This window comes from Vombatus ursinus, unplaced genomic scaffold, assembly GCF_900497805.2.
Source record: "Vombatus ursinus unplaced genomic scaffold, bare-nosed wombat genome assembly UNPS02009132.1, whole genome shotgun sequence".
Lineage (NCBI taxonomy): Eukaryota > Metazoa > Chordata > Mammalia > Diprotodontia > Vombatidae > Vombatus > Vombatus ursinus.
Window position 1 is genome coordinate 1,737,023 of NW_020948910.1, and position 22,817 is coordinate 1,759,839.

Consider the following 22,817-nt stretch of genomic DNA (forward strand, 5'->3'; position numbering starts at 1 on the left):
TGAGCTAGGTACTGGATCTGAGACTCTATTGCTTTCTCAGGGCAAGAGCCATATAGTTACTGTTTGCTTCTGCTCTTGCTCTTCACCTAGTATACAACCTCAATCCATGACCACTTTGCTATGGAATACCACTTCTAGCTGCTGGTCCCCTCTTCAATCTGCACTGCATCCATGACTCAGCACTGGGTTACATGTAATACAACTGCCAGTTGGTACTTGTTCCTGATCCCTGCACAGCATCAGACCCTTCTGCTCAACCTGTGATCTCTTCTTGTTCTAATGCTTAGATATAGGTCCTAGTTCAGCCCTGCTTTAGCTCCCCCAGCTTAAAGGCCCCTTGCAGTGCATTGCTTGATAGACTCCATTCCCATGTCCATAGATATCTCTCTCATACTGACGTGGGCTAGAAAAGTGATTGTGACTTTTCCTGGATTTCCCAATCAGGACTCCTCCTGGTGCATCTTCTAGATCTTTATGGAAGAGTTGTAAGAAGTAACTGAGCTGTACTGCTTCCTCCTATTTCTCCATCTTAATCAACTGCTTAGTTAAATGTATACTCATGACTGGTCATACTAAGATATTTAATCTTCATTGGACCATTTCTTAATACTATAAACTTATTGATGTAAAACACATAATTCTTGCTAACTCCTTGGGTCACTGTAGATCAGATTGTGGATCCTGGACAATGCCAGGCAATTTGTTCATATGTCTAATGACTATAATACCAGACCACCATAGCACTGGTCATCTTCCTGTAACCCTGGGACTATTTCTAGTTCTTGGGCAAATTTGCTCCTATGTTACTCTGTAACCTGGAAAGGTTCACTCCCATCCTACCTTTGCTGTTGGGCTTTTATGACACCTTCTGGCTATGTGTAGTCAGGAAATGTGGGGCCCAGGGCTGACTAGAACCTGAAGTGTACATGCACCTGTCTTGTATCTTTCACTAATGAGTGGCCTGATTCAATAAGTGGTGAGTTTTTGCTAGGCTCAAAATCAAACTCTAGAGTAACTTACAGTATAATGCCTGTCATTAATTAAGTATCCAGTTCTTTCATTACATAGCAAAAACACAAAACCAAAAAAAAAAAACTAATGTGGTCTTAGGCCTTATTTATGGAGATAGAATATTCAGAACATGGGAATAATCTTAATATATGGTTTTCTAGGTCAATATGCCACCTGATAGATCCTTACATATAGTTCAGGAGCCTTAGATTTTATATGAGTTTGACACTACTTGTCTAGATCACCTCTGAGGTTCCTTCCAGCTGTGATTCTATGACTATTCATGCAATAGCTATGAGTACCTTTTCCCAGATTTATGAGAAACTACCTTTCCCCCATGCCTACACATCCTGAACTCTACCAATGGAGGGAGGGGAATGTATGTTCTAAGTCAAGTTCTAAAAAAAAATGTACAAGTCAGTGGTTGAGTCAACAATTTATATAACTCATACTAATTAGTGCTTTGAGATTTAAAAATTGGATTTTCCACAGTACTGTAAGGTAGATAGTGTAAGCTTGTCTCTTGTGTCAGAGGATCTCAAGAAATAATGGTCCCAGTATACTTTGAAGGATTTTCTCACTCTCTTGGCTTGTAGCACTCACACAGGAAATTTGGAAACTCCAGTAGACTCCCAACCTAGCAAAATTAGAAAGAATTTTACTGAAAAACCAAAACCAACGTGGGAGGAGGGGAGGAAAAGAGAATCTAGAATGGAATTCAATGCTATCAACAAAATCTATCTAAATTTCCAGTTAGTTACATTCCCAAATCTTCTCCCTTAGCAATCCCCTGCTGCTGCCAGCACAGCTCTCTATCATGGCATCATGGCTCATTCTGTAGTTCTTCACGGGGGTGGGGAACCTCCTCTTTCTTTGTCACACATTATTTGGCCTGAATTTGGCCTGGTGTTCACAGAGCTGCTGTACCGAAGTAAACACTTTGTAAATTTTAAAACACTGCAGAAATCGGAATGCTTATTATTTCCAAAGACATTCTTTTAAAAGGGGAAAGTTTTTTCCTTACACTAGTTAATCTCACAGAACTATTGTTACAAAATGAACTCTTTCTAAATTTTAAAGCATTATAGAAATTAGAATGATCAGGCAAGCTCAAAAACTCTGGAAGAAAAACTTTCTATGGCTTAGATGAAGTCTTTGTCACCACATACTGGGAGAGGAGATGAAGCAGGGTGGGGTTGCAGGAAACATTCAGTTTTTCCTGTGTGGTAAGAGACACAATTCTCTCTGGGACAAACCTAATGAACTTTACAGTCCCCTCAAGAAGTTTGCTACAAGGATAATGTTTTCTAATAATTAGAATTAACCAAAAGAGATATTGGGCTGTGTTGGTAGCATCTCCCTCTGTAGGTTGTCAAACAAAGGCCAGAAGACCATTTGTTGAAGTGTTTTAGAGGCATTGGTAAAGTACAGGTTGGTCTATAACCTCCGAAGTTCCTTCCAATTGTGAGTCTATGAGTATTTGTACAATAGCTATGAATACCTTTCCTCAGATTTATGAGAAATTACAGTCCCAAGATGAATTCTACCACTGGGGATGGGGGTCAGGGTCTCTAAGATTCCTTCCAGCTCTATATCTGTGATCCTAAGATTCTATGAGATATGGTACTAGGTTAGAGACTTTCCCTCACACATACATATTAGCTTTGGGTGAGTACCCATTTCTCCCCCTAGGTATTTCAGTTACCTCATCTGTAAAATAGATAGAAAATCCTTGCATCAGCTAATCTCACAGAGCTATTGTTACACAGCGAAACACTTTGTAAACTTTAAAGCACGATAGAAATGGGAATGGTTATTATCATTTTCCAAGCCATTCTTTTAAAAGAATAGATCAGGGAAAAAATTTCCTTGTACCAGTTAATCTCAACAACAGCTAATCTTTATATAGTGCTTACTGTGTTAAGCACTTTACAATTATTATTTGATTTCATCCTCACAACAATCCTGGGAGATAGGTGCTATTCTTACCCCCAGTTTACAGATGAGGAAACTGAGTTAAACAGAGGTTAAGTGACTTGCCTAGGGTCACACAGCTAGTGTGTGAGGCCACATTTGAGCTTAAGCCTTCCTGAATTTGACCAGGTGTTCCCAGAGCTGCTGTACCAAAATAAACACTTTGTAAACTTTAAAACACTATTGAAATGGGAATGGTTATTATTTCCAAAGACATTCTTTTAAAAGGGGAAAGTTTTTCCTTGCACTAGCTAATCTCACAGGACTATTGTTACAAAATGAACTCTTTGTAAACTTTAAAACACTATAGAAATGGGAATGATTATTATTTCCAAAGACATTCTTTTAAAAGGGGAAAGTTTTTCTTTGCACTAGCTAATCTCACAGAACTATTGCTACAAAATGAACTCTTTGTAAACTTTAAAGCATTATAGAAATTAGAATGGTTATTATCACATCCCAACTCATTCTTTTAAAAGACTAGATCAAGGGGAAACTTCCATCAGGATCTAACAAGTCATTGCTCCAGAAAACGAATAACTTGCGACAGAACAAGGTTTCCCAAACTTGTGGGCTTGTAATTTACACAAGGCGCGTCAGTCCCTAAGAAGCCCCGCCCACTCCACAGCCTTCCCCATCCCATCGTCCCTTCTGCGACGAACGTCCTCTCGCGAGACTAGCCCTCTTTTCTCCCCCCCACCCCCGCCCCTTTACCTCTAGCTGGCACTTGCGCAGAAGGCTGACGAGAAGCCGAGAGGGGGCGGGATGAAGGGAGGTAGGTGGTCCGAGTGATGGAAGGTGGAGCCGCCGCGGCTTCTCCCTGACGCGCGCGCTCTCCTCGACCTCCCGACCCCACGCGCCCCGTGGAAGTCCGTGGGGCGCGAGCCCAGCTGCCCCAACAAGCGACAACCCGGCCGAACGGGCTTGGAGATCCTCCCGGCCGCCAGCTCCTCCCCGCAGCCCCGGTGCTCGGAGCGGCCCAGGGCGGCTGGAGAGCCTGGGAGAGGAGAGCGACGCGGCGCCGCCGACACTTTTAGGTAGGTTACCTGGCGATGGCGGCCGGGGGTCCAGGGGAAGGCGAGGCATCTCTTTCGGACCGAAAACGGCGGGGGCTGCTGGTGCCCGGAGCGGCCTCGAGAACGCGGAGTGGGGGGGGGGGAGGCCGGCGTCCTGCATCCCCGCAGCTGCCCGCAGCATCCATCACCCCACTCCCAAGCCTTACTACCCCTGGTACCTTTTTTTCCTTAGGGCTAGGTGGGGTTTGTGGAAGGAACTGCCTAAAGAGCTTTTCCGTGGCGGGGACGGGGACGGGGAGTGGGGGGGAACCCGCCGAGACAAGGCTTTTGTTTTGCTTTTGCTTTTTAAACCACCCCAGGGGGAGTACTGGGGCTTTAAAAAGCCTTACAGCCTTTATAGGCGATTGCATTGTTGGCAGATAGCCTTGACATATATTGCGATCCCGCAGGAAACTGTGAGTCTCTACTATCTTGAGGACATACTGCTGCTTAGTCTGGGCTGGAGTTTGACAGCCAAATGGGCAATTATTCTGTGCTGTGTCTAGATAAAGAAGAGACTTAGGCCCCAAACAGTCTTTCTTATCTGAAAGCAGTTCTTGGTGTCCAATTAAACTCATCTGAACTTTCGGGAATATTGTGCTTTTTATATGCTCCCTTGGAGTTGATGGATTTATTGAAAAGGAAAAAATGTTTTTCCCCCCAAACCCCTGTATTTATTTACCTGATGGTTGTTATAGTTAAAGTATATACTGCTTATCAGAGTTGTAATCCCACTACCGATGGCACTTGCTGTATTCAGCAAGATGGAAATACTGGATTTGGTTACTTTTTTTTTCCCCGTAGGTAGTGATTAACTTTATTTGTGACTTTCACTGGAAGTATTAAAAGCACCAGTATAGAATGGTGAAAGACTGGAGACAGTTCTTAATGTTCTTAACTCATCATAAAAACTTTTCCGAATCAGTATAGGTAACTTTGGTTACAGCCAGTGGAAGAGTAGAAATGGCCAAAGTGGAAATAAAGTAATTTAGTATTGTTTTAAATCAATGGTTGTTTCAGAAACCTCATTAAAGATCAGATTTTTTACATGATACATCGAAATCTTAAGTTTTAGATGCGAGATCACTTTCCTTGGTTAATCTACTGTAATACAAGTAACTGAAATATGGTGTTTGTTAAGCCTATCCCAAGAATTACGGACGACTAGTACTGTGCATTTAAAAGTGATTTCTCTTCCTTTCCCCTTTCTATTTTCTTTTATGGGAAAAAAAGATTAACATTTTATCTTAACGTAATGGCTTAAATTTATTTTAGACCAGCGTGATCTTTAAAGGTGAGATGTTTTTGAGTGTCTCCTTGTATGTTTTCCTTCTTTACATTCTTTGAAGTAGAAATCAAATACATTGCTTACACTGGCACTTCTCAAATGACAGTGAATATTGTTACCCTACCTCAATGGAGATTAGACCACAACTGAGTGTACTCTACTGTGCGTAACAGTGAAACCTTCCATTTAGTGCCTTTATGGCTCAGAAGAAATTCAAAGGTCTTTTCTCTCTTTAATTTTCCCAACATTCCACAAAAGTAGAGCAAAATTAAGTATTCTTTTTTAAAAAAAAAACTGATGTACAAATAGAGACACAGAAAGATTGAAATGATTGAATCAAGATTAAACAGGGTCAGAGCTAGGAAACCATTTTTAGCTCTTTTAGTAGTTTTGTCTTTCCTGTGGGTGCAGTGTTAAGTTCAATCATCAATTTGATGTCAGGGCTGAAGATTTACATTTTTTCAAAAGAAAATCTGATGTTTCCTGATTTGAGGCTTAGATTCAGACCTCACCATGGTTAGATCATTCTGAGTTTCTTTCCTAAAAGTAAGTACTTCAATGGCATATATGTATTGTATTTTTTTAAGATTGACTAGTTAAAATATAATTATTTGGGAATCTATCATTTTTTATATATTTTGAAGCACACTGGGGTGTTATAAAAGTAGAATACATAATCATTTCTCTAATCCAAAACATATTATGGAGGGATGAAAACTTAGACTGGTAGGATCTGTCCTTTCTATCCCTGGGTTTGTGTTTGTCTGAAGTATCTAAAAAACCTAATATGGCTCCTGGATCAGTTGTGGGATTGACTTCATGACTCAGACCTGCTTTCAGATGAGAGGAATCATGATCTGTTTTGATCTGAGACCCTGAAATCTTCTTTAAATGAACCCAAGTTAGTCATGTGAACTAGGGCTATATTGGGCATTTAAACTTTATACAAATTTGAATTGCAACACCTTCTCCCATCCTGGTCTATCTATACCAAACCCTACACTTGACTTTTGTTCATACCCCTGGGATTGAGTTAGAATTTGGCCAACCTCTGACGAGGGAAAAATTAATCCCTCTCCATCCCTAGTATGGTGAAGACTTTTCAGAGCCAGACCCTCTTGGTACAGAGTACTTTGTTGGTTATCAGATCAGCAGATATTATTGTCATTTCATTTATTGATGAAAATGTTTATTGTGAGAACTTGAACTCAGCAGTTTGCATTTCTCCAGTTTTGGGGAGTACTAGAAAACTCACTTCCAAATAAACAGAGCAGTTCATGTAAAAGGGAAGATAATGTGTTTTTGTGTGGACTTAACCTTAATAAAGTAAAGTTCACTTCTGAAACCTTGATGACTGGTTCAGAATCTTTTTATTTACTTAAGAGTTCGATACTACCCTCTTCCAAAAGGATTTGAATTGGTTTTCATTTTAAACAGGATGTCAGTAAAACAATTAGGGATAGAAAAGAATGTGGAGCATTAGTACCTATATTAAACTGTTAACAACGGAGCTCTGAATTGCACTCTAGAATTTCTTGGCAGTTAAATTAAAAAGGAAGACACATTGTGTTACATAGTTTTCCTTTACTGACAAAAGAAAAAATGTTTACAGATAAACTTTTTTAAAAAACTAGACTCAAACTGGAGTTGACTGCAGAAGATACAGAAATGCTATCCAAATGCCTAGATTGTAACTTGATGAAGGAATTTTAAAGTGGGGAGAGGGGGGAAAGGAGACAGTTCCAGATTCCTTACTTTTCTAATGATCTACTTTTAATTTTGTTGTTCAGTTGTTTCGTGACCCTATTTGGGGTTTTCTTGGCGGAAATATTGTAATGATTTGCCATTTCTTTTTCCAGCTCATTTTTCAAGTGAGGAACTGAGGCAAACAGGGTTAAGTGACTTGCCTAAGGTAACAGAGCTACTAAGTGTCTGAGGCCACATTTCATCTCAGGAGGGTGAGTCTTCCTGACTTTAGGCCTGGTACTCTATTCCCTGAACCACCTAACTGCCCCTTCTTTTAAGACATAGAGAGAATTTGGAGAATCTACAAGAATAGATAGGTAGTTGATGTGTTTATTAGTTTATTACTTTCAAGTATTTTGATGTCTTAAGCCCTTGGCAGGTGCTAGATTACAGTCATGTTCATAAGGAATTTGCTGTCATTGATCAGGGCCTAGCTACAAAAATAATTTACTTGCTCTTAACCCCCACCCCAAATCAAAACCTTTCAGCACAGGTGTGATTAGAACTCTTAGAGCTTCTTCTTTCCTTCTTTCCCTCTATCCCTTCTTACTTCCCTTCCTCCTTCCCTTCTTCTCTCCCTCCCTTCTCTCCCTCTGTCCACCTAGAGAATCATACCCTTACCAGGGGGTGCTGTGTGCAAAGGAATATAAAGTTGGGTCATTGAAACCTCTCAAGATATCTTGGAGTGGGCTAGATGTCTTTTAAGGACCATGCCTTAAACCCAAATCACCCTGGCTCTCATTGATTGGCCAACAATAGGTCCCAGTCCAAAACTCATATGGTCATTGACTCTGGTGGCTCAAAGTGAATGTAAATAGCAATTGTTTCTGTTTTGGCCAGAAACCCTGAGAATCTTCCCCTCCTGGACAGATTTTTTTTTTTTTTGACCAGGTAAAAGAGGCCATTCTTTGCCTCACTTCTTACCTAACCTTAAGGTCTTAGCTTAAAAGGGCCAAGGTCTCTCTCTGCATCCTGGGCCATCTCCAGTCACCCTGATCAATATCTGGCCACTGGACCCAGATGGCTCTGGAGGAGAAAGGCTGGTGACTTTGCACAGCCCTCCTTCACTCAAATCAGTCAATTGCAAGTCATATCATCATCTCCCTGATGTCCTGGTCCTCTTCGAGAACGAAGGACAAACAACAACAATCTGACAAACAGTTATACAGTCCTGCTTCAGGACTTCCAATGAGGAAGAACCCATTGCCATTTGTGGCAGTTCATTCCACTTCTGGATAGTTCTAATTGTTAAAGTTTTTCTTTATGTTGAGCAGATATTTGCTTTTTTGCACATTAGTTCTTGTTCTTATTTCTGCCTTTTTGGGTCAAACTAACAAGTCTAATCCTTTTTCCACATGTTAGTCATTCAAAAATTTGAAGGTAGTTATCCTACCCCCAACCCTATTAAGCCTAAAGATTCCCAACTCCTTCATCATATCAGAAAAACAGTTAAGAGTAACTTAAAAAGTTGCATTCATTGATTATCATCAAGCTTCTACTCAATGTACAGGAATTCCCAGTGATCCAAACCATACCTGCAACCTTAGTATAGACCATAGATCAAGCTTGCACAACATTCAGCCCGCCCTCTTTTGGCCCACCCCAAGTAAAATATTGAGGATGTAAAACAACCCCTGCACAGCATACCACCTGCAGGCCAGTTTGGCAGGATGCGAGTAGCTCTTGGCCTTATGTTATGCAGGCCTGCCATAGAATATTAATCCTTCTTTGGAGCTTCTATGAAAACATTATATCACAGTAGGTTTTCCAAACCTTTTCATCTCTCCTCAAGCCTTACATGTCACTCCCTTATCCCACCCTCTCAGCAGAGAACCTAGTCTCATATTTCATTGAAAAAAATGAGACCACTTAAGGAGAGTTCCCTTTTCTTCATTCACTCATCTTAAATCACTGGCATCTTCCCCTGCTATCTCCTTCTCCACCTTGGTTCTGCACAAAATGGCTGTTATCCTTGCCAAGGCAAACCCCTTCACATTCACTCTTACTCCCATATCATCAAATCATCTCCAGCAGATTTCCTCCTCTATGGTTCCCACTCTCACTAATCTTCCATTTCTCTCTGAGTACTGGCTGCTTCCCTGCTGCCTACAAAAATGCCTATTGTTTAAAAAAAAAACCCTCACTTGATCCTACCATCCCTGCTAGCTTTCATTCTATATCTCTCCTTCCTTTTGTAGGTAAACTCCTTGAGAAACCCTACAATTGGTGCCTCTACTTCCTCTCATCTCATTCTCTTCTAGACCTTCTACAGCCTGGATTTCAACCTCATTATATACTCAGCTGTCAAAGTAATCTTCCTAAAGTACAGTTCTGACCTAATCAATAAACTCTATGGCTTGCTATTACTGCCCTCTCTTACCCTGATCAAATATCAAATCCTGTATGGCCTTTATAGCCCTTCATAACATGATCCTTTCCTACCTTTCTGGTTTTTTTACTTTTACTTTTACTTTTTACTTTTTACTTTTCTCCATATAAAATGAGATATAGTTGACACTGTCCTCCTTGCTTTCCCTTGCACGTGGTACTGTATCTCCTTATCTCTTGCCTTTTCACTTATGGTCCCCCATAACTGGAATGCTCTCCCTCCTCACCTGTATTTCCTGATCTCAACCCCTCCCCTCAACCTCTGCCCCATTCCCTGAGATTACCTCGCCTTTATGCTGTTTACATCTTCAATATAACTAGTTGTTTGCATGTTGTCTCCTCCATTAGAATATAAAAGGGGTTCCGTGAAATCAAGAACCATGTTTTTGTCTTCCTCTGTACCCTAGTGCCTAGCACAGTACCTGGAACACAGTAAACACTTAAGGTTGTTAACTTACAAGTTAAAATAAGCAAGGTACTGTTCACCTCTGCTTCTTCTGCCTAGTTCCCTTCAAGGATCCATTCAAGTACCACTTTCTACATTGTTTTTCCTGAGAGCCCCTCCTCAAAAGAGGCAGGAGGAAAAAAAAAACAGTTTAGCAAAACTAAGCAGCATGACCACCATGGCTATCGGTATTATAAAATTCCATATTGATAATCCTTTCTGCAATGAAGGAAAAGAGGCCATTTTTCAATTCTTCTCTCAGGGCAGTCATGGTTAAGTATAATTATGCAGTGTTCAGTTTCAGTTTTTGTTCATTGCATTTTGTTCATTCTTCTAATATTTTCTTTTACATTATTGTCATTGTTTGAATTCTTCCTCTGTTTCAGCTTACTTTGCTTTGCATCAGTTAATAATAGCTTACATTATGTAGTGCTTTAAGATTTGCAAATTACTTTACATATATAAGATCATTTGATCCTCACGGCAATCATATGATTGGTATGTTGTGTGATTGTTAATACACATAGGTGTTGTTATTATTAACTCCAATTTTACAGATGAGGGGACTGACACTGAGTTTAGTAATTTACTTGCATTAGGTTACACAGCTGTCATAGCATTGTGATATCATAACTTTCAAGCTAGAAGGTATATGAGAGGCCACTACAGCTTGTTAGAGCTGTGACCCAGGGAGGATTATGTTGGGGGGAAAAAAAGAAATCTAATAATGGATAAAATGTTTTTTCCATTGTTTATAAAATTATTGTGTAGCTGTAAGCTTTCATACTGTCATTTTTATTAGAAGTCCCTACGCTGCCTTTCTTAATGCTCCCCCACCAAAAAGCAAACCAACCATAACAAAAACCATTTGCTTTTTTGGCTGCCATAACACTTTTAACTTACTAAAGTTTTTTATAGACAATCTATCTAGCTGCACTTCCCCCATCTTATACTTGTTGAATAGATTTTTAAAATCTAAGCATAAGATTTTACATTTACTCAATTTACATACATACATACATATACATATACACATCCTAAAAGATTTGGTGCAGTGTTTTAGCCTGCCAAGGTTTTTTTTTTTTTCTTTTTTTTTTCCTTTTAAATATTTACTCACTCATACAGTGTATTGATAACCATCCTCCCTGGCTTTGAATCATTGGCAAATTTGCTAGAAATGCTATCTGAGCCTTGGACCTAAAATGTAGTATGTGAGCAATAGGGACAGTTTGGGTAGAATCTGAGGGCATATAATTTTAAGCTACAGGTTCCTATCTTCCCTTTAAATTGTATCTTTCCATTTGAAATTGTACATATTACTCCCCTCCACATACCCTATGGTCTACCGATATTGGCCTGTTTGCAGTTTTTCACCTAGTATGCTCCATATCTAGGCTTCAGGCCTTTGCACTATACCCCACTCTTCCCCTTCCCCATAATGCTCTTGCTGGTCACCTCTGCCTTTTAGAAACCCCTCCTTCCTTTAAGCCTGAGATCAAATGCTTTAGGAGTCCATTCCCAATACCCACAGCAGTCTTGTCCACTCTAAAGTTACTTTCTATCTACTCTGACTGTACCGCACGCGCACGCGCGTGTGTGTGTGTGTGTTCTCTCCTGTTAAACAATGTAAGCTCCTTCAGGTCTGGGATTTTTTTTTTCTTTTGATCCCCATTGTTTAGCACAGTGCCTAGCTATTAACAATAAAACATAAATCAGAAATGATTGTTGACTAATTTTTTTTTTTTGGCTATACCTAGATTTTAGGAGAGCAATCATATCATTCCCAGCTTTCTCCTCCCCCATCATAAACTCTAAGATTCAGTGCTCTCTTCTCCCATCTAATTCCTGTTACTTGCACTTTAGTAACCGGTTTCTTCTTCTTGGCAAAAATGAGGTCTAGATTAGCAATTCTCATTGATTCTACTATCTCTTAAAAGATGAAGTTATTTCAGAAAATTACTTAGAGAAAGCTCCCTGAGACAAACAAGTCTTGTATAACTTCAGTAATCATGCCACCATACCAACCTATGCTCTATTTCCTGAATTCATCATAATTTTGGGGGGGTAAGGAAATTGGGATTAAGTGACTTGCCCAGGATCACACTGCTAATAAGTGTCAGTGTCTGAAGTCCAATTTGAACTCAGGCCCTCCTGACTCCAGGGTCAGTGCTCTATCCACTATGCTACTTAGCTATCCCATTCATCATCATTTTCTTCATTCTGTCCATATGGTCAGTGTTATACTCTGACAACAGTATTGCTTCTCTTTCTGCCTGTATTGATTTTCACTCAGACATTCTCTGCTATAATTGATCTTCCGGTTTTCAGTACATTAGTATATCTTTATAATATTCAGTACTATTCCATTCCCAGCCCCTTTGCCTGTCCTGTTCCTTTTAAATAAGGAAGTAATGGCTACCATCTCACCAAATCTTAATGCCAGATGAGGTCAAATTTGTCTCCTTGTATTAGTATCTCCAGTACTCCTTGTTTGTAATACATGCTTTATGGATTTGTATTTAAGCATCTGAAGCCATGCATTTTATCACTGACTCCTTGCTTAAAATTTTGTCTCATATTTTTCTGAATTTTTACGTATTCTGTGGTAGATATATGTAAGCAGTTTTCTCCCTCTTCCTTCCATGTCAGTTTAAAGCTCTTTTGATTAATTTGCGAGCCATTAGGCAAACATAGATACATATCCATATGAATCTCTCTCCCCCATATGTGTGTACATATATATTACAAATATACACATATGTGTGTATATATGTGTATTAATGGTTTGTAAATAAACATTTAGATGTTAGCTATAAACAGAAGACAAGCTATTTCTATAAAAAGAGAAGTAAACAGCCACTCACAATGATGATACTTTTAGATTTTAAATGTAACCATTTAATTAATAAGACAAAAGAAATAATACTACCAACTCTCGTACCCACATATTAAAGAAAAATATTAATGTACATTACAATCTATATATAAACTTGGGTCACTCTCCCACCTCTGCACCTAATATCTTTGGGGGAAAGTAGATATACACTTACAAGAACCTAGCAGTGAAGCACATGATGGAGGAAAACCAATATGCCTAGGACAACTAGCTAGGGACTGCTGACTTTGGTTTCAGTGATCCATTCAAGAGCATCTGCACCTCTTGAAGTCTCTTTTCTGCTAACAGCTTGCCTGCTAGTCCTAACTGTTCTCATCTGGGCAATTCTTTTCTTCTAGTCTCAAACGGATGTAACCTTTACAAGCTCTTTCAGCTCATAGTTACGTTTAAATGATTATTAGAAAAGTCTTACTCTATTGGCTTAGTTAACATTCCTTTAAGACTGAGAATTGCAGAGCTCATCAGGCTGACTCTCTCTGGCATATAAAGACAAACCCAGCTATTCACTCACCAGGATGTTGTACTGCTGTCCAGTCAAATGGCAGCAAACAGAAAACAGTTCAATTGACTCTCAGATCAAGGCACACAAACCTAGCATCTGCGCTGTCTAATTAAACCTCCTGCATAACTCTCTTTTCCCTTCCCTTTGTCACAAACCAGAGTGGGTGAGCAAAAAACAACAGGTATTTACTTCTGAGAAGTTTCACCTCTCCTAAGCTCTAGGTGTCACAGAAAGGAAATAACTGGAAGTTAACTCTTCATTCAGCCCATCAGAAACTAAGAGCATAAGCCTTCTTGTCAGTTGACTGTTCTCCATGGTGCTGTCTTCAAACAGCTCCTTGTTAATCTTCTGCCGAGTCTTCATATTCTGCCTGCTTCTAGAGTCTTTTCACACCAGCCTTAGTTTCCTTTACCCTCAGTGGCTTAAATCAAAGCCTTCTGGAACTGACTAACCTTTCACGAATAAAACAAGCATTTCCATAACATAGTACATTAAAAAAAGATGTTTGCACATGAAAGTGTAAATCTACTATGCACAACTTGCTATTCCTTTTAAATATACAAGAAAATTATCATGTTAATTTCTTCCCCCCCTTTTTTCTTCCATCCCCCCCACCCTACAGATGTCTACCATTAGATACAAATAGGGTGTGTGTGTGTGTGTGTGTGTGTGTGTGTATATGTGTGTAAAATGATTCTTTATATACTTCTGTTTATCAGTTCTTTCTCTGAATGCAGATAGTATCTTCATATGCCCTTTGTAATTAATTTGGGTATTAATAATAGACAAAATAATTTATTCACTCAAAATCACTCTTAAAACAATATTGCTGTTAATGTATACAATGTTTTCTTGGTTCTGTTCATTTCTGTCTTCATTATTTGAAGAGCAATCTAGAATTCTGCCCAGAGAGTTATTAAACTATCTATTCCTTTGACCCAGCAATACCACTACTTGGTCTATTTCCAGAGATGATTAGGGAAAAAGGAAAAGAATCTATATGTTCTAAAACTGTTTATAGCAGTTTACTTTGTGGTGACAAAGAACTGGAAAATGCAGGGATGCCCATTGATTGGCTGAACAAGTTGTGGTATATGATTGTGATGGAATACTACTGTGCTATAAGAAATGATGACCTCATTGATTTTAGAAAAACGTGCATGAAATAATGAAGAGCAAAATGAACAGAACCTTTCACTTTTGAGGTAACAACTCATTAAATTTCCCCTGTGAAATCAATATTCCATATTTAATATCACTTGGTCTTCAAAATTGTTATATCATTTCTCATTTTAAAAATTTTAGCATAGTCTTAAAATAATTACATGTAAAAGATCCAAGGGACCACAGTGTCCTGCAAATCTAGCTATTTTATCTGTTTTCAACATGGCCCAGCATCTCATTCTGAGTCCTTGTTGAAACTGTCCTTCTTCACAATCACATTTTTCCAGTTTTTAATAAATAAAAGTTCTTTCTCTGCCCTTTTATACAAACTATTCATATACAAATGAAACATCACCCTGTATCATTTATAAGGTCACAAACCTTTATAGTTATGCCTGAATTCATTATCTGCCCCAAATTGCTCAACTTCCGTGTAATGGCTATGTTTCTTTACATACATATTTTAGCAGTTTTTAATTAAATGAGAGTTGTTTTCCTAGTTCAGGCATCAGATTGTTTATTTATGAACAAGACACTATTTTACATCCTTTACCAATTGATTTAACTCTTTTTTTTTTAATAAGTTCTTTTTCTTCCTTCTTCTGCCCTAAACTGCTTCATAAGCATGAGGGGAGGAAAGGAGGGGAAGAACAGTACCTGAAACATAGAGCTGGTCATATCACTCTGCTATTTAAAAATATTCAGTGATTCCACATTACTTCCTAAATAAAATTCATATTCCTTTGCCCTTGCATTCAAAACTTTCCCCAATTTTTCATCCTCTCTTTCCAGGCTTATATTATTCTCCTCCACATACACTATTCTTCTACCAAACTGGACTACTCTCTGTTCCCTAAACATACCCTGAAATTTCCTTTTTCTCTGTTATGTTTATTTCCAAACCTGGTCACCTTCCCTGTCTAACTTGCCACTACAACTCAGACTGTTCCTGGGACTATGGGCTCTGATAAGTGAACTTTTGCCTGACCTTTATCAGAACCCCCTGATCAGGATGCCATAGAGTTTGCATCTCCCTCCCCACCCCCAGTATTACCTCCCTTTTATTTGTTGCCTTCTCTCTTTACACTGTAAGCTCCTCAAGGCTAGGGTAAAATCTTGCTTGTTTGTATTTTTGTCTCCAGCACTTAGTTGTTGTTGTTTGTCCTTCATTTTCAAAGAGGGTGATATCTTGATTCCTGGGTGAATTGGATTTAAGTGAGGCAGAGTTACACAAAGTCATCAGCTTCACTTTGTCTTGCGGAATCACTGAACTTCAATGGCAAGACAAAAGTCAGGAGGACTATCTATTGCCCCAGGATGCAATTGATGCCTAACCAAGCTCTCAGCACTTCACAGCTCTGCTTCAACTACTTTCATGGCCGTTAGAACAAATTGTTCCCTTCTGGACATTCTGCTGGGAGGAAGTCTTCACGTGCATAGGGTAAATACTCCACTATCTCACTAAGGGGTTTGTGCCCTTTAAGTTACTCTCAACCTGGTTTAGCCTGTCTGCTGAAATGACTTACTAGCCTGTGGCCACTGCACCTGTTACAGCTTCTACAGGTGAGAGTTGAATGCCAGGTGAACACCAAAGGTGGATGAACAGCTCTAAAAGGGCTTGGCAGGCCCTCAGGCCAGAGATGCTAGTCCTCCTTGAACACCCATACACTCAGCACTTAGTACAGTGCTTGGCATATAATAGGCACTTAATAATTGCTTTTCCCTCTTCCTAGACTGACTAAACCCAACCTTTAAAGCCCTATTCAGATGCCACCTTCTCTCTGTAGTCTTTCCCAAATTCTTTGTCAATTAACTTACCTTTTCTTTCTTTGACTTCACGTTGTACTTTGTTCACATTCTGCCTCCGATACATTACTGGTTGTGTGACCCTGGTCACTTAACATTAACTGACCCCTGTAGTCTTCTAAGACACCTGCCTGTTCCTTGCTTTATACTCTAATTATCTGTGAATGTTTTATTCCCTGAGTTCATTAGATCATAGACTCAGAACTGAAAGGGACCTTAGCTGTCATCTAATCCAATCTTTTTATTGTACAGATGAGGCAAAAAGTAAGAGGGGCTGCCCGGATAGTAACTGGCTGGGTATCTCATGTCTTCTGACTCCAGCACCAGTGCTTTCTCCACTGTACCTACCATATTGCTCTGTTAGATTGTAACTTATAATAGGTGGGGAGTTAGAAATTTGTATGTAGGTGGCGCAGTGGATAGAATACTGGCCCTGGATTCAGGAGGACCTGAGCTCAAGTCCGGCCTCAGATGCATAACACTTACTAGCTGTATGACCCTGGGCAAGTCACTTAACCCCATTGCCTAGCCAAAAAAAAAAAAATTTTGTATGTCCCTAATACCTAATACTATACTTTGTATGCGTAGGTGTTAAAAGGAAAATTCGTTGTTCCAGCTTTCATCTTGATTAATGAGGCAGAGCTAAAGAGAATTAGAAGAGTTTATTAAAAATTTCACATTGATGGACTGGTCACTGGAGCTAAGCAAGGGTTTCAAGATGGAGCCAGCTTTTATTGATAACTTTCATAATGAGATAAAGACAATTTAGATAGGTCCATTTCAAGCAAAGGGGATGGGCCATTGCATTTCAGCTCTTCCGCAATTGCCTGTACATAATGTTTAACAGGTAGGAGATGATGCTAACAGGTGGGGATACATGCTAGATAGCAGGTTATATAAAAGCTGCAGACTGTGTGATGCCTCCCCCTAACGCTGGTTGATAAGCAGAACTGGAAACAATGGGTTACTATCAATATAGGCACATATCTAGATTCCAGTCTAGATACCGAAGTTTGAAGGAAATTAGAACAACTTAATGGGGTTCAACAAATAGCAATCACCCGGAGTATTCATGCATGGGCAGTCCATATGAGACTATGATTAAGAGGGTCTACAGGTTGTGGAGATGATCTTTTATATACGGGAGTAAAGAAGCAAGGGACTTTACAGGTGGCCTCAGTCTGTCTCATGGGTATCAGACAGCATACTTTTAAAACATTCCATGGTTTGGGAGAGAAGTTGCCATATTTGTTAGTAAGAAGGGTACAGGACCCTGGAGTACATAAGGACCAGGGACAAGATGTGGAAGGATTTTATAAAATGGAGTCACTTTGGTTGCTTTGATACCTACAGCACTTAAGTGTTGGTTGATTTTTTTTTTAAAGTCTCATTCCTTGCTAATCACTTCATTCCTTACCTAGTTATCCCTTCTAGCAAGAAGATAAGGTTTTGGACTTTTGTTTAGTTTTTATAAATTTAGTATTGGGTTGAGGAGGATTTTGGATGCCTTTTAAGACTGACATGAAATATTTTGGGGATTGAAGTTTTTGTTTTTGTTGTTTACTTGTTTTTTGTTTTTAAGTGATGGGAAAAGGAATGGCCCATTACCACAAACAAGCTTTTCACAAGTCTTTGAGAAAATTGCATTCCTCAAGTTGTTCTTATTTGGTAGGGATTTTATTATTTTAATCAAAATGATTTGACTAAATTTATATATTAAAATACATTTAAATTCTAAAAAGTATTTACTATATTAGTTATATTTTATATCTTTGCTAGTAGTACTTCTGACTTTTAAAAAACCTCTTGCTTTTTTCTAACAGAGACTAGATTATGAGCATGGAAGAGTTCTTGTTACATTTTTTATATAACAACATACTCATAATCTAAATCTTTTGCTGGAATGAAACTATTATTACCTGTTATGTTTGTTTTTTAGGTTTTGTGTTGCTCACCTGAAGAACCTTCAGAATGAGCAGTCGACGGAAGCGTGCCCCTCCAGTCAGGGTGGATGAGGAGAAGCAGCGACAACTCCGTTGGAATATGCACGAAGACCGAAAACATGACGTGATTATCCTTGATGATGATGATGATGATGATGATGATGAAGAACCTGTCCCAGGCCCAAGTTCCTCATCTATCCCTTTAATTGTTATAGATGATGATAGTCCAGAGGAAGAAGAAGAACACAAGACCAAAAAAAGATGTTCCAAGTCAGGGAGTTCATTAACAGAGGAAGAGGAAACTGCCTGTATTTTGCCGTCTTTATTTGTCAAATTAAATATTGTCATTTCGCCTTATCACCTAACTAATTCCTGGAAAGCATTTTTAGGTGAGCTAACTCTACAGCTTCTTGCTGAGGAGATTTTAATTGAAAGTTTTCATGAAAGAAAGTTTACTTTAATGACAGCAGATTCAAGTGATCAGTTGCAGATCTCTGTTCATCCAAAGTGTAAAGAGGTGGAAAACCAACAAGAAGGACTTGAAGAGCCTGACAGTGTTTCTGAAAAGAGTATTTTGGTGGAATCCTCCTTCAGTAATGAAATGTTAGAAGATCTGAGATGGCTGCAAAAGAAGAAAATAATAGAACTTTATCACAGACCTGAAGGGATTCAAACCATCAAGGTGCTCAATAACAATTTATCTTAACTTAACAATAAGTTTTTATGGGTTAAAAAAAGATATGAAAACCTTGCATAAACTAAATTTCATAGAATATTATTGCTGGAAAGGACCTTAGAGATAATCTCTAGTCAAGACCCTAATTTAATATGTGAAGAAAGTGAAGCACACAAGGTTAAGAGACTTAATTTCCTAAGGTCAATAAACATTTATTAAATGGCTACTATGTGCCAGGCACTGTACTAAGCTCTGGGGATACAAAAAGAAGCAAAAGACAGTCCCAGCTCACACTCTAATAGGGGAGAGAACAAGAAGACATGTATGTACAAAGAATCTATATATAAGTAGGAACTAATTAAGAGAGAGAAGGCATTAGAATTAAGAGGGGTTTTGAAAGGCTTCCTATACAGGAGATGAGATTTTGTTGTTATGTTTGTCCTTCGTTCTCGAAGAAGACCATGACATCAGGGAGTTGATGACATGACTTGCAGTTGACTTTGATTTGAGTGAGGGAGGGCTCTTCAAGGTCTCCAGCCTCACTTTCTCCTCCAGCGCCATCTGGGTCCAGTGGCCAGATATTCATCAGGGCAACTGGAGGTGGCCCAGCGAATGAGATTTTAGCTGGGACTTGAAGGAAACCAGAGAAGCCATAGGGGAGATGAGGAGTAGGAGCATTCTGGGCAGAGAGGACAGCTAGAGAGAATGCAGAGCATTCAAGTTTAGAATCCAGTTTTCCTGATTTCTAATTCATTGTTCTTTCTATCTTATCAAACTGTCTATACAAGCATTTACTCTCTTGAAATCTAATATGTTTGGGATTTTTTGGGTAGTGTTAAAGATTTATGGGATATTTTGACTAAAGTTCATATTCTCTTTAGGCTCTCCAAAAGAAGAGTATCATAAAAATGCAAATAATTGTCACTAATCCTGGCCAGTGCAAAACTTTTATCACAGTGATATCTTGTACTTTCTATAAAAACAAATCAAAGTGAAAACTCACTGAGTTCCTAACAAAAAATGTACACAAATATTAGGATGGATCCTATTTTTTTAAGGTAGAAAATACTAAAATGGTTTCCATCATCCATTAGTCATTTCTTAGCCTCTGAAAGTACAAGAATTTATTCTTGTAACAGGAGTGTGTCTTCTGCGGTTTTTAAAAAAAAACTTTTTTTACTTGTTAATTTTAAAAGTAACATTTTACTTATTATTTATAACATTTATAAGGAAAATTAGTGGCTTGTAAACACAATGATCCCTTTGGTTCTTGACTTTGTCCTTCATTTTACTGAATTTAGTTTTCTCTGTGCCTAATCTTCTTCATCTCTATTATAATAACTATACTAACTACCTATTGTCATTATGTTGATGGCTCACATTTTAACATAATGTTTTGCAGTGTACTAAGTACTTTGCCCACAACAACCCTGTAAGATAGTTAGTGTACATATTTATTATCCCCATTTACAGTCGAGAACTTTGAGCCTGAAGGATTACTTAACTTGCCCAAGGTCGTATGGCTATTGAGTATTAGAGCAATACTTAAAACCTTAATTCCTATGTTGTACTATGCAGCCTCTATAATTACTGTACCATATTTACAAAAGTATTTTCACTTCCATATATTTCTTCATAAGTACTTTGAGAAGAAAGTTAAGAAAGAAGTTTTCCTTGCATTAATTACCATATCTCTTATCCCATTTTTTCTCATTTGGAAAAGTAACCCAAAGTATTTGTCAAGCGTTTTTTCTTTTCTGGTCAGACAGTTTTGATTTAAACAAGCAACAAGCTGCTGCCCCTCTGGCTGGGATAGAGAGATAGAAGAATTAACCAGTACTTCTCTATCTCCTTTTGCTGACATTTTCCATTTTTCTTCATGAGGCTTTCTGGTCTAGTTAATTAATGTGAGAGCACAGTTCTGGTTTAAGAAAATTAAAGTCAAACAGTTATTCCAAGAGAGCAGTCAAGATCACTAATCAGGGAACGGTCATAACCACAGTAACGAGGTTCTGGGTTGAAACAGAGGCAGCAAATGAGATCAGTTACATTGAAAATAAAGAGAAGAACAGAAAAATTCTCTATTTCAAGTTGGGTAGATTACCAGTAAAAAAATAAATGCCCAGATGCTTCCCTTTGTTTCTAACCCAGACTAGATAGATTCCAGAATGGTAAGTCAGCTGGCTTTCCTACAAGAATCTAACATCCATCTTTCTTTTCTTTCCACCCCCATTGATGGAGATGAAAGCTTGTTGACATCCCAGTGTACTAACATTCTGTATTAAATGTTGTTGTTCAGTTGTTTCACTCGTGTCCAACACTTTGTGACCCCATTTGGGGTTTTCTTGGCAAAGATACTGGAGTGATTTGCCATTTCTTTCTCTTCCTCATTTTACAGATGAGGAACTGAGGCAAACAGGCTTAAGTGACTTGCCCAAGCTCACACAACTAGTAAGTGTCTGAGGCCCGATTTGAACTCATGAAGATGAGTTTTCCTGACTCCAGACCCCACACTTTATCCACTGTGCCACCTACCTGTCCCTCTGTAATAAATAGTAATATTGAAATGGGAGCACAATAGCTGCCTTCCTTTTTTCTTTTAGATAAAAATTGCATAGGTCCCAAAATAAATACTGGAAAGGAAAGGAAATCCTAAATTTCCTCTTCATTTTTTTGTATATTTCCCCTGGAGTTCTCAAAAACATAAAATAGTAGCCTTGATTCAAAATTGAGGAATTGCTGAAAGAAAAAAGTTAGAAATGTTAGATTTTAATTACTTTGTCACTAACTTCTGTGTAATTCTGGATGAGTCATCCTTTTTTAGTGAATGAATGTAAGAGCTTTGTTGTTCTTGTTGTATTAAGAGCTTTAAAGATAATGAAAAGTTCCAAGGACAGGATAGATATTTAGATGTTTCCCATTTTAGTGGGAAAATATCTGTGTATGTGTACACATTGATATTTACTGTAAAGAGAATATTACATATTAGTATATATACAATAGGTACTATATCTAACATAATTACACAAAGCAGTGTTGAGATTTTCATTGAAAAATGATACAAAAGAACAGTCATGTTCATTGAGTACGTTTTCCTCTTTTCCCGTAATGCCTTTTTAAATATTGGTAAATTCCGAACTTTTTATATTACTGGTGAATATGTTTCTGTAGGTTGGAATATATCTCTTGGAAGCTGGCTTAGCCAAGCCTGATTTTCTCAGTGATGGAAGTGGAAGAATAAAAAAGGCCAATCAGCTGATCCAGAAATTAATGGAAAAGTTTTACAACTTTATAATTCCAGGTAATTTCTATCTAAAAATCTGTATTTGAACTATTACTACTTGCCAATATTTTAGTTTTGTAAGAACTATGTTAAGCAAAACTTTAATAATAGTAGTTTAATAACTAACTATATTGAATCACTTTAGGCAAAATTAATAATGGGAATTGAAATCACCTTATGTTTGTTAGTAATATTTGGTTACTAGAGAGTAACTTGGAAATAGGAAGAATGGAAGAGACTGATTGGTGACCTCTCATTTAAATCTAAGCTTAGTTGTAGAGCAGGGAGGTAAAAGACATTTTTTTTTGACGTTAAATAAAGTCTACCTTTTGTCTTAATTAACAAGCATTTATTAGACATCTGCTGTGAGTGAGGCATTTTACTAGTGCTGGAGGAACAAATAGAACAAATGAAATTATTCTTACTCTCAAGGAGCTTGCATTCTAGAGGGGGAGACAACAGGTACATACATACATATATATACATATGTACACACACAAAACCCCCAAACATACATATACTTATATATGTATGTGTGTAGGTGGATTTACACACACAGACATACACAGTAAATCTCAAATAAATACAAGTTAGTTAGAGAGGGATGACACTGTTAAGCAGTTGAGAGGGATTTAGGGTT

At 38.3% G+C, this 22,817-nt stretch overlaps 1 protein-coding gene across 2 annotated transcripts in view; it reads left to right on the top strand.

Moving 5' to 3' along the window:
• The first annotated feature begins 3,944 nt into the window (after window positions 1–3,944).
• The window catches only part of SHPRH (SNF2 histone linker PHD RING helicase), a 116,962-nt gene continuing 98,089 nt past the window's right edge, over window positions 3,945–22,817 (top strand). For both annotated transcript variants that reach the window (XR_003568152.1, XM_027850653.1), the window contains exons 1-3: window positions 3,945–4,022; window positions 18,215–18,900; window positions 22,066–22,195. Coding sequence is in view for 1 of the 2 variants with exons in the window: in XM_027850653.1 (XP_027706454.1) it covers window positions 18,247–18,900; window positions 22,066–22,195 (784 nt within the window). In the remaining variant the exon portion in view is untranslated. The remainder of the gene's footprint in view (window positions 4,023–18,214; window positions 18,901–22,065; window positions 22,196–22,817) is intronic.